This window comes from Procambarus clarkii, chromosome 81 (genome assembly GCF_040958095.1).
Source record: "Procambarus clarkii isolate CNS0578487 chromosome 81, FALCON_Pclarkii_2.0, whole genome shotgun sequence".
NCBI lineage: Eukaryota > Metazoa > Arthropoda > Malacostraca > Decapoda > Cambaridae > Procambarus > Procambarus clarkii.
Window position 1 is genome coordinate 20,861,299 of NC_091230.1, and position 12,307 is coordinate 20,873,605.

Sequence of the window (12,307 nt, forward strand, 5' to 3'; positions counted from 1 at the left end):
ATACAGACATTTTACATTTACAAATTAACAACTAACATAAAGCTTAAAGTTATATTTCTGAGTCATGTAATAACAGGAACATTTATCTCAAAATACAACAACTTTTGTTTGTTTTGTATATATATACATATAGATAATATAGATAATATACAAGATCAGCAAGTCCAGGAGAACTTGCTGAACTTGTGGAGTCTCAAGTTGGTGGTCCAACTTGAGACTGTACATAAAGACAGCTCAAGTGACAGGCACTTGATTGCTTGTCAAGAAGCCAGGTCTTTTCCACCATAATTTCTTAATGGCAGCAGCTGATGGGGAACTATAGTAGAAAGCGATACGATGACAAGTTACAAGAAGTGTGGGTGAGAGGATGGGAGAATGGTCGGGTATAGTGGTGTTGGTCTGGGCGACCCAGCCACAGTTAGTAAGGTGGTAAGGTAGTTATCAGGAGAAAGCGCTAAACCTGTGCGAGTGTGTGTGTGTATGTAGCTGTCGCTTGTAGGTGAGTGTATTTAGGTGAGTACATGCACCTGGTTCGTTTGTTTATATGTAGAGGATGATGTTGACATACTCCAGTGCCCAGTCAATCCTCATCCTCTCTCTCTGTCTCTGTCTCTGTCTCTCTCTCTCTCTCTCTCTCTCTCTCTCTCTCTCTCTCTCTCTCTCTCTCTCTCTCTCTCTCTCTCTCTCTCTCTCTCTCTCTCTCTCTCTCTCACATAATTTGGACGTGGCAAGTCTTTCATGTTTACATTTCCTATTAGTGCCCCACCAACCTCGAAATCTTCTCCCCCCCTTCCCCCCCCCCTTCCTCTATCAACATCTACCTCCACCTCCTCCCCCTCTTCTTCTCCGTCTCCTTCACCATTGTCACCTACACCACCACTGTCATCTACACCAGTTTATATATATATATATATATATATATATATATATATATATATATATATATATATATATATATATATATATATATATATATATATATATGCCAGAATTCTGGAATATATTCTGGAATTCCTGCCATAATTCAAGCGGGAACATCGTGCCAGCGAGCCACATTCTCACCCTAACAACTATTTCTTGTCACTGCTTGCAGGCTAAATATTTTAAAAGCGAAAATGTGAAAACATATGGTTTTCTAATAGTTATATATATATACACCATTAAACACTGCTTCATGGAAAATTAACATACATTTTCTGCTATTCATACTTTGGCCACAGTAGCATAAAATGTGATCCTCTCCACAACTTGGAAGGGGGTTTCTCACAGCAAATGGGTAAGTATTATAATTTTTTAAAATTTCACAAGAAGGGAAGAGAGGGGCGAGAAGTTTGAGAGGGGGTGAGGTTATAATTTACTGTATTATAACTTATATTACTGTATTATAACAGATATTACTGTATTATAACGGATATTACTGTATTATAATACATCTATTACTGTAATTGTTTGAAATCGTTTGTAGTGTTTGTTAACGGGTAAATATAAATATATTGTAGAGGATTTATATCAATAGAAAAAAATGAGCTTGATATTAGATGTTGTAATTTTCGAGAGCATCAAAGTTGTATGACTTTATGGCTTACTACGTGGTGCTTGTTGGCAAAGTAAAAACAGTCACAATATCAACTTGGAGTTCAGTGTTTACATTTGTGATGGGCAGAGTTGCGGTGGTTGTGAGATATTTTAAACAAACCAAGTACTATTATCAAATGTAGACCCGCTTTTGTCAAATGTTTGAGTGTTTCTCACTGCCTTTACGTCCTGTGAGTGACGTGTGGTGGGTGTGAAGCACCACAGGCGCCTGTACACGTCCTGTGAGTGACGTGTGGTGGGTGTGAACCACCACAGGCGCCTGTACACGTCCTGTGAGTGACGTGTGGTGGGTGTGAACCACCACAGGAGCCGGTACACGTCCTGTGAGTGACGTGTGGTGGGTGTGAAGCACCACAGGAGCCTACAGTGCCTGGCACTAGAAATACGTCAGACGTGGCACCATGGCTGGCAGGATATTGTACATAATTAACAAATAGTAATTTTCGAGCTTTGGGCATCGTATTTCAGGCGTTCCCGCCCTTCATCAGGTTGTGATCGGAGTGTTAAAACTCGAGATTTAATCCCTTCCGCTGACAAATTATCCCTCGCGCCGGTGATCGGACATTACGACGCACGAGTAGGCGCCGTGGGTATGGGGAGGGAGGCGCTGTGGGTATGGGGAGGGAGGCGCCGTGGGTATTGGGAGGGAGGCGCCGTGGGTATGGGGAGGGAGGCGCTGTGGGTATGGGGAGGGTGGCGCCGTGGGTATGGGGAGGGAGGCGCCGTGGGTATGGGGAGGGAGGCGCCGTGGGTACAGGGAGGGTGGCGGCGATGGGGAAGGGAGGTGGCGGCGTGCGGATGGGAGGAGCTGGGCGCCTCATCATCAACTCTTGTAGCGGCGTGGGGGCTCCATCACACCGCCTCCCACAGCCAATCCCAGCCACGCCACCCAACGCGCTACTTTCATTGGTTAAGGTCACCCTTTAGGCCACACAACGGATGATATTACCGACGTAATATATGCAGACACTCAACCTGTTGGACCAGAAGCACCGGGACAAGTGGCGGAGTAGCACCAACACGCTCAGTAGAAATCTTGAACTCCGATATACGCTCTGAAATCTTGTCGGTCTTGATATATTACGTCCACTAGTGTGTGTTTGTGTGTGTCAAGTCGGTGCTGTATGTGCGCGCTGATAGGAATCCTGTGATATTGCGGTTTTATTCCCTGCACAAACGGTTCTCTCTGTTTAGCGGAATAAGGCAACGCTAGAACCACAATGTTGAAAACTGAGAGCGTGCACAAACTGATGCCGTCTGAAGTGTGCGACAAGATCAAGACGGAGGTCATGGGACAGCAGCACCTGAGCGCCACGTCGGAAGGAGTCGAACCCACTGTAACTCTGGAGGATCGGGAACTTTGGACCCGCTTCCAGGCTCTCACCAACGAGATGATTGTTACCAAGTCCGGCCGGTGAGTGTCCTGGTGTGGTGGTGCTTGTGAGGGGGTTGTGGTGGTGCTTGTGAGGGGGTTGTGGTGGTGCTTGTGAGGGGGTTGTGGTGGTGCTTGTGAGGGGGTTGTGGTGGTGCTTGTGAGGGGGTTGTGGTGGTGCTTGTGAGGGGGTTGTGGTGGTGCTTGTGAGGGGGTTGTGGTGGTGCTTGTGAGGGGGTTGTGGTGGTGCTTGTGGGGGGGTTGTGGTGGTGCTTGTGAGGGGGTTGTGGTGGTGCTTGTGATGGGGTTGTGGTGGTGCTTGTGAGGGGGTTGTGGTGGTGCTTGTGAGGGGGTTGTGGTGGTGCTTGTGAGGGGGGTTGTGGTGGTGCTTGTGAGGGGGTTGTGGTGGTGCTTGTGAGGGGGTTGTGGTGGTGCTTATGAGAGGGTTGTGGTGGGGCTTGTGAGGGGGTTGTGGTGGTGCTTGTGAGGGGGTTGTAGTGGTGTTTGTGAGGGGGTTGTGGTGGTGCTTGTGAGGGGGTTGTGGTGGTGCTTGTGAGGGGGTTGTGGTGGTGCTTGTGAGGGGGTTGTGGTGGTGCTTGTGAGGGGGTTGTGGTGGTGGTTGTGAAGGGATTGTGGTTGTGCTTCTGAGGGGGTTGTGGTAGTGCTTGTGAGCGGGTTCTGGTGGTGTTATGGTGGTGCTTGTGAGGGGGTTGTGGTGGTGTTTGTGAGGGGGTTGTGGTGGTGTTTATGAGGGGGTTGTGGTGGTGTTTGTGAGGGGGTTGTGGTGGTGTTTGTGAGGGGGTTGTGGTGGTGCTTGTGAGGGGGTTGTGGTGGTGCTTGTGAGGGGGTTGTGGTGGTGCTTGTGAGGGGGTTGTGGTGGTGCTTGTGAGGAGGTTGTGGTGGTGCTTGTGAGGGGGTTGTGGTGGTGCTTGTGAGGGGGTTGTGGTGGTGCTTGTGAGGAGGTTGTGGTTGTGTTTGTGAGGAGGTTGTGGTGGTGCTTGTGAGGGGGTTGTGGTGATGCTTGTGAGGAGGTTGTGGTTGTGTTTGTGAAGGGGTTGTGGTGGTGCTTGTGAGGGGGTTGTGGTGATGCTTGTGAGGAGGTTGTGGTTGTGTTTGTGAGGGGGTTGTGGTGGTGCTTGTGAGGGGGTTGTGGTGATGCTTGTGAGGAGGTTGTGGTTGTGTTTGTGAAGGGGTTGTGGTGGTGCTTGTGAGGGGGTTGTGGTGATGCTTGTGAGGAGGTTGTGGTTGTGTTTGTGAGGGGGTTGTGGTGGTGCTTGTGAGGGGGTTGTGGTGATGCTTGTGAGGAGGTTGTGGTTGTTTGTGACGGGGTTGTGGTGGTGCTTGTGAGGGGGTTGTGGTGATGCTTGTGAGGGGGGTTGTGGTGGTGCTTGTGAGGGGGTTGTGGTAGTGCTTATGAGGGGGTTGTGGTGGTGATTGTGAGGAGGTTCTGGTGGTGCTTGTGAGGGGGTTGTGGTGGTGATTGTGAGGGGGTTGTGGTAGTGCTTATGAGGGGGTTGGTGGTGGTGTTTGTGAAGGGGTTGTGGTAGTGCTTGAGAGGGTTGTGGTGGTGATTGTGAGGGGGTTGTGGTGGTGCTTGTGAGGAGGTTGTAGTCATGTTTGTGAGGGGGTTGTGGTGGTGTTTGTGAGGGGGTTGTGGTGGTGCTTGTGAGGGGGTTGTGGTAGTGTTTGTGAGGGGGTTGTGGTGGTGCTTGTGAGGGGGTTGTGGTGGTGCTTGTGAGGGGGTTGTGGTAGTGCTTGTGAGGGGGTTGTGGTAGTGCTTGTGAGGGGGTTGTGGTAGTGCTTGTGAGGGGGTTGTGGTAGTGCTTGTGAGGGGGTTGTGGTAGTGCTTGTGAGGGGGTTGTGGTGGTGCTTGTGAGGGGGTCGTGGTGGTGCTGGAGGGCGTCGTGGTGGTGCTGGAGGGCGTGTAATGGTTCACCCCCTGACACATACATATATTACACACACCCTTTATCCATGTAGTAAGTGATTATAGAAAGGTTCGAGAGTCACATTTCAGCTCTAGAACTTAACCTCAATATTATCATAGTCAATCACGTTACAGTGTTAGCGAGGTCGTCAAACCCTGAGAGGCTTTACTCTCGAGATATTGGAAATTTGTATATTGGAAAGACGGTTTAATATTGTTATGGAGACCACATCCTGGCCCTGCTGCCTCTGTGTGGGCACCCTGGCCCCGCTGCCTCTGTGTGGGCCCCCTGTGTCCGCTGCCTCTGTGTGGGCACCCTTGCCCCCTCTGCCTCAGTGTGGGCATCCTTGCCCTGCTGCCTCTGTGTGGGGCACCATGTGCCTGCTACCTCAGTATGGGCCCTCTGGCCCCGCTGTCTCTGTGTCGGCCCCCTAACCCTGCTGCCTCTGTGTGGGCCCCCTGGCCCTGCTGCCTCTGTGGGCACCCTGGCCCCGCTGTGTGGGCCACCTGGCCCCGCTGCCTCATTGTGGGCCACCTGGCCCCGCTGTGTGGGCCCCCTGGCCCCGCTGCTTGTGCTCACTCGACCGACAACATACCAAATACCGGTTTAACAACAATAAAATTACAAATTCTGAATGCGACAAATATTTACGAACAATGATATGCAAGAATCCTCAGCCAAACAATCAATATATAAATTTTCAAAGTGAAACTCGTAAGATAAACTGGGAAACATATCTTGAAGCGTTAGTAACAATACATCTAATGTCAATTATTCAGCTTTATCATGCCTATGTTAGAACTTTCTGACAGTTTTAGAGCGCAAGTTTTGGTCGCCGTATTGATAAGTAAACCCAGATTCCAAGAGAAGGCAAGATAAAGGTAACTTGGCTTTGTGTGAAGACAAGATGAGGTAACACCTCACGGTAGAAGCCTTACTCATAAAGAGTGAGGCTCTTTAAGAAGAAGGTCTTAAGGCTAAGGAAAGGCGGCCGTACATTCTCTACAGCTCTGCTGGACCGCCAGAAGGTGTCCGTAGCCTAGGCTGCTGCCGGGCCTCCACAGCCTCGCCCGCGCTAGTAATACAACACATATCCATATGTAGTTTATGGATATGTGGATAATAAAAAAACATATTAGTTCATATCCAGCGACACTGATGGGTATACGTAGTCTCCGCGGCCTGGTGCCCTCTCTTTAATAATTACTTTAATCAATTTATTGAGCTACAATTGTATATTAGAACTTTACCGACATTCAAAGTTCAGTTTTAAAACACAATACTTTTTTAAATTTTAAAATTTAAAACACTGTTTTTATATCAGCTTCACTTTATTATTTGTTTCAGTTTTTTTTTTAACTTTGAAAATTATTTTTTTTACCTAAATAAATTGAATAAATTTACCTTAATTCATTTAATAATTTTTAGCCTAATACTTTATTATTTGTTTTAATTTATTTAGCTAAATAAATTTATGATTTGTTTAAATTTTTTTAACTGAATCAAAATAATATTTTTATATTAGATTTGAGCTTGATAAAATGAACATTTATTTGTAATTTTTAGCTAATTATATTTATTATATTTATTTTAGTTTTCATTCCTAGTAGTGATGTAAGTAATAGCCAGTAAAACATTTTTTTGTACTAGTAATTTTATAGTTCAGAAAAATATATAGCTCAATTCAATTTTAAATATTCTAAGGCCTAGTATAGCATATTTTATATATATATATATATATATATATATATATATATATATATATATATATATATATATATATATATATATAATGTGTGTGTGTGTGTGCACTATTCTAGGGCATATATATAAGATAGCATATATTAGGCCTAGGATTACTAAGTTAGGTCTGGTTAGGTGTTATATTTATGTTGATGTTACAAAAAAGTGTTCTGGTTTCTCCAAGTTCAGTAATTCAAAACTACAACTTTCTGGTGGTCCATCACTACATATTGGTACTTTCTCCAAATTGTTACTATAAGTGTTTTCATTTTAGGAGGATGGGATGCATATATCAAGTGCACAGTGCTTTTATATAAATAAAATATTATTAAATAAAACAGGATAAAATCCCACTCTTATGTATATGGGCTTTTTATGTAAAAATTGACACAAAAGCCTTTCACACTCTCCTGAGTGTTTTATCAAGGTCTGAGTATATGGTTCAGGTGAGACTTATATATCAACGACAAATGACATTGGCGGACATTGATAAACACAACGCCCTGAACTTGTCCGATAAACAGTGAGAGGGTTTGTCATTGTTTTGCTCTCATTACGTCAACAAGAGACTTTGGAGTGAGTGTTGGGACACGACACTCTCAGCTTCACGTCAACGAGGCGAGGGCGGTTCCTGGTGATCCACCAGCCTCGTCCTCTTAATGAACATTTTGTACGCTACTGACCCCTCTTAGGGGGAATTACAATCACCGCAATATTGACGCTTAATGGGCGCCAGTAGGTTCGGTGGGTAGCCTAGATATTGACGTTTCCGGTTAGGCTAAACCGGTGCATTATTTTACAGGGTGGTGATTGAAAGAACGAAGACGCCCGCAGTTGCGTAGATCCGGCCACGGTCGCGTAGAACCGGCCACAGTCGCGTAGAACCGGCCACAGCCGCGTAGAACCGGCCACAGCCGCGTAGAACCGGCCACAGCCGCGTAGAACCGGCCACAGTCGCGTAGAACCGGCCACAGTCGCGTGGAAACAGTTAAACTAATCTCGCGGTTTTTGCGGTGAATAAGAACCTATTTTTAACGAAAATCGAAAATATTCATAATATATTACCTCTGGTTCACCTAAATCAAGTTGGCAACGCATTTTGGCGACCACATGTGGCCAACGGGTTATCCGTACGGGCTCTAGAGCGGCCAAGAGTAAATAATTAGGTAAATATTGGATTGGTTCAGAACACAATTAGGTAAATACCGGATTGGAAGTTGGAATGTAGACTTGCGGAACAGGTTACCGGGTAGCATGGTAAACACGCGCCAGGATAGTTTATAGTGTTGCTTATAAACAAATATATGAGTACGGGTTAGGGATAAACAGAAAACGTCACGTATGAACTATACTAAGCTTTCTTCATTTTGATTATAATAGCCGTTGCTAATGTTCTTATTCTCCTTTTAAGTTGAGGAGATTGCTCATTCCTCCTCTCATTATAGCTCATTCGCCCCGCCAGTATAGCTCATTCCTCCCCCTCACTCTTCCTCGTTGGTAGTGCCCATTTCTCCCGCCACTCTCCTCCTAGCGAGAGCGTTCTCAACGTCACTAAAATGATGGACCAAATTGCCCGAACCTAACCCACCTGAGGACCCACGACTAGAACACGGGACATCACGTCAATCTTGCGAGCCGCGAGGATTTGTAATTCACTATACTTTGACGTTGTGGGTTTTTACGTCGAAATATTGTGTTATGTGAGAGGATAGGTTGAACCTTCTTCCCCCTCCTCCCTCCCCCCCTCCCGGTATAGCTCATTCACTTGCTCATCACAATGAACACTTGGTGTGTGTGTGTGTGTGTGTGTGTGTGTGTGTGTGTGTGTGCGTGAGTGCACGCATGTTGCCAAGTCTACGCTTTTACTCTGCCAATACTAGTACGTTATATAAAAAAAGGATTATATGGCCCCTTTTAACTGTAAAATCGGTATATTGTTAATTTACTTTCAAGAGACTAATGTAGTTATGGTGTCCAGCCGCATTATACGGAGGCTGGCTCTTGTACCTGTTGAATATGGTGGCCCGCGGGGCCCCTGTCTCCGCTCCCCCTGGTCCCTGTGTTCCTCGCAGCTGTGGCACACACACTCGCACGCGCACACACACACACACACACACACACACACACACACACACACACACACACACACACACACACACACACACAAGTGTGTGTGTGTTACCAGTGGAGTCCCACAGGGCTCTGTACTCGGTCCTATCTTGTTTCTGATATATGTAAATGATCTCCCGGAGGGTATCGATTCATTTCTCTCAATGTTTGCGGACGATGCTAAAATTATGAGAAGGATTAAAACAGAAGAGGACTGTTTGAGGCTTCAAGAAGACCTAGACAAGCTGAAGGAATGGTCGAACAAATGGTTGTTAGAGTTTAACCCAACCAAATGTAATGTAATGAAGATAGGTGTAGGGAGCAGGAGGCCAGATACAAGGTATCATCTGGGAGAGGAAATTCTTCAGGAGTCAGAGAAGGAAAAAGACTTGGGGGTTGATATCACGCCAGACCTGTCTCCTGCAGCACATATCAAGCGGATAACATCAGCGGCATATGCCAGGCTGGCCAACATACGAACGGCATTCAGAAACTTGTGTAAAGAATCATTCAGAACTTTGTATACCACATATGTCAGGCCAATCCTGGAGTATGCAGCCCCAGCATGGAGTCCATATCTAGTCAAGGATAAGACTAAACTGGAAAAGGTTCAAAGGTTTGCCACCAGACTAGTACCCGAGCTGAGAGGTATGAGCTACGAGGAGAGACTACGGGAATTAAACCTCACTTCGCTGGAAGACAGAAGAGTTAGGGGGGACATGATCACCACATTCAAGATTCTGAAGGGGATTGATAGGGTAGATAAAGACAGTCTATTTAACACAAGGGGAACACGCACAAGGGGACACAGGTGGAAACTGAGTGCCCAAATGAGCCACAGAGATATTAGAAAGAACTTTTTTAGTGTCAGAGTGGTTGACAAATGGAATGCATTAGGGGGTGATGTGGTGGAGGCTCACTCCATACACAGTTTCAAGTGTAGATATGACAGAGCCCGATAGGCTCAGGAATCTGTACACCTGTTGATTGACGGTTGAGAGGCGGGACCAAAGAGCCAGAGCTCAACCCCCGCAAACACAACGAGGTGAATACAACTAGGTGAATACACACACACGCTAAATATGATAAAGAAACAGGACAGGTGTCATTGTGTTCGATAATCGGCGGGTAGAAAGGTGGGGCCCAAGAGCTCACGGCCGATCCTGCAGGCACATATAGGTGAATACACACACCTGTCACAGTGCACAAGGTCGTTCCTGATGCCTGACTATAAGCATCTTGGATTGGTGTTTGCGTGCGAGAGAGCTGCTCTGGCGGTACGCTGATGTTTCTCCGGTACGGACCGAGGCAACATCTCCGGTACGGACCGAGGGAACATCTCCGGTACGGACCGAGGAAACATCTCCGGTACGGACCGAGGCAACATCTCCGGTACGGACCGAGGAAACATCTCCGGTACGGACCGAGGAAACATCTCCGGTACGGACCGAGGCAACATCGGTACGGACCGAGGAAACATCTCCGGTACGGACCGAGGAAACATCTCCGGTACGGACCGAGGCAACATCTCCGGTACGGACCGAGGCAACATCTCCGGTACGGACCGAGGCAACATCTCCGGTACGGACCGAGGCAACATCTCCGGTACGGACCGAGGCAACATCTCCGGTACGGACCGAGGAAACATCTCCGGTACGGACCGAGGAAACATCTCCGGTACGGACCGAGGAAACATCTCCGGTACGGACCGAGGCAACATCTCCGGTACGGACCGAGGCAACATCTCCGGTACGGACCGAGGGAACATCTCCGGTACGGACCGAGGCAACATCTCCGGTACGGACCGAGGCAACATCTCCGGTACGGACCGAGGAAACATCTCCGGTACGGACCGACCGTAACTTACTCTGTGTAGCCTCCACTCTCCTTCGTCTGATATCATCTCCGTGGCTTAATTCAGCGGCGCTTCTCTAAACAATTCGTCAGTTCCAGGTTCGAGACCTGGCCTCACCAAGCTCTGGGATCGGCCTTGGATCCCAGACCAAGGCTAAGCACCCCATCAGGGACTCCGAAGGAGGAGGTGCGGGCGACGGCGACGACGACGACCGGAGCCCAAGACGCAGGCGCGTGCAAGGGTTGAGATGTGGGCGGCGGTGATCGGGATATGGCGGGGTTTTATAACAAGCTTAATAGTGGCCGCGGGTGAGAGACTGCAATAAAAGTGTCTTTGTAGTCGCCGACGTCTCGTCTGCTTGCGCCCTCTTGCTCCTCCTCCTCCGCCACACACACACACACACACACCTGCAGCCTCCCACTCACCCACACACTTCCATCCTCCCAGATGTTACTCATTACCTCCCACCTTAAAATAACTCCCCCCCTCCCTCCTTCCCTTCTCACACTGTCTACCATCTTTCTTATCTCATCCTTTTCACTTTCCTCTCCCTCACTTGCTCCCTCTTACCATCATTTATCTCACTCTCTCTTTATTGTCTTTGTTATCCCCCTTTTCCCCTCTTTCCTATTCGTCACCAGTCCTGTGACTGCTCACGGGTTGATACTCACGGAAGTCACATCCTCACGAGGCGCCATCACCAACCGTGAGGGTCCAGTCCTCACGAGGCGCCATCACCAACCGTGAGGGTCCAGTCCTCACGAGGCGCCATCACCAACCGTGAGGGTCCAGTCCTCACCAGGCGCCATCACCAACCGTGAGGGTCCAGTCCTCACCAGGCGCCATCACCAACCATGAGGGTCCAGTCCTCACCAGGCGCCATCACCAACCGTGAGGGTCCAGTCCTTACCAGGCACCATCACCAACCATGAGGGTCCAGTCCTCACCAGGCACCATCACCAACCGTGAGGGTCCAGTATACACCAGGCACCATCACCAACCGTGAGGGTCCAGTCCTCACCAGGCACCATCACCAACCGTGAGGGTCCAGTCCTCACCAGTATAACCATATGAACTTATTTTTCCTGCTTGTGTGCGACCAATTGGCTTGGCTTTAACGCCTCATTGAGTACTAATGAGTGTGGACGAGTATATCCACCGTGTTGGCGTGAACTGGGTATACTGTCTGTTCTTGATATGGGTATATTTTATATATATACTGTCTGGTGGTACTATGTGGGTATACTGTATGCTGGTACTCCAGGAGACGGAGAACTTGCCAAGGAATCATTTATTTTATAAAACTTGAGACCAATATGGAGTCCAAACACAGCTGATGGCATTTACGACACAAATACAGTTGTGGAACAGGTGTAGCACAGATGCAAGGTAATCGCGCAGATATACAACAATGTATGATAAATAGAGATACGTGTAGTTAATACTAGGTTGTATTTTATATATATATATATATATATATATATATATATATATATATATATATATATATATATATATATATATATATATATATATATATTAGTATATTTTGGTAGCAGTCTTTCCTGTAGACATATTTTATTAAATATGACCGAAAAAGTAAGATTAATAATTCTAACACGAATTTTCTCAATCTTTCGTACATTATGCTTCACTGTTGGAGGTAAATCAAAAATCACTTCTCCAAAATTCATTTTTATTTCT

At 47.2% G+C, this 12,307-nt stretch overlaps 2 protein-coding genes across 6 annotated transcripts in view; one reads left to right on the forward strand and one right to left on the reverse strand.

The window, feature by feature from the left end:
* The window catches only part of LOC123773203 (T-box transcription factor T-like), a 214,721-nt gene that overhangs the window by 44,014 nt on the left and 158,400 nt on the right, over positions 1 to 12,307 (reverse strand). The gene's annotated exons all lie outside the window — the stretch shown is intronic.
* LOC123773204 (T-box transcription factor T-like) overlaps positions 1 to 12,307 on the forward strand; it is a 47,862-nt gene that overhangs the window by 21,176 nt on the left and 14,379 nt on the right. The window contains exon 1 of one of the 2 annotated variants that reach the window (XM_069315274.1): positions 2,580 to 3,010. The exons of the other annotated variant lie outside the window; for it this stretch is intronic. Coding sequence (XP_069171375.1) covers positions 2,817 to 3,010 — 194 coding nt within the window. The 5' untranslated portion in view covers positions 2,580 to 2,816. Of the gene's footprint in view, positions 1 to 2,579; positions 3,011 to 12,307 lie in introns of those variants that run through there. 2 annotated transcript variants of the gene reach the window in all.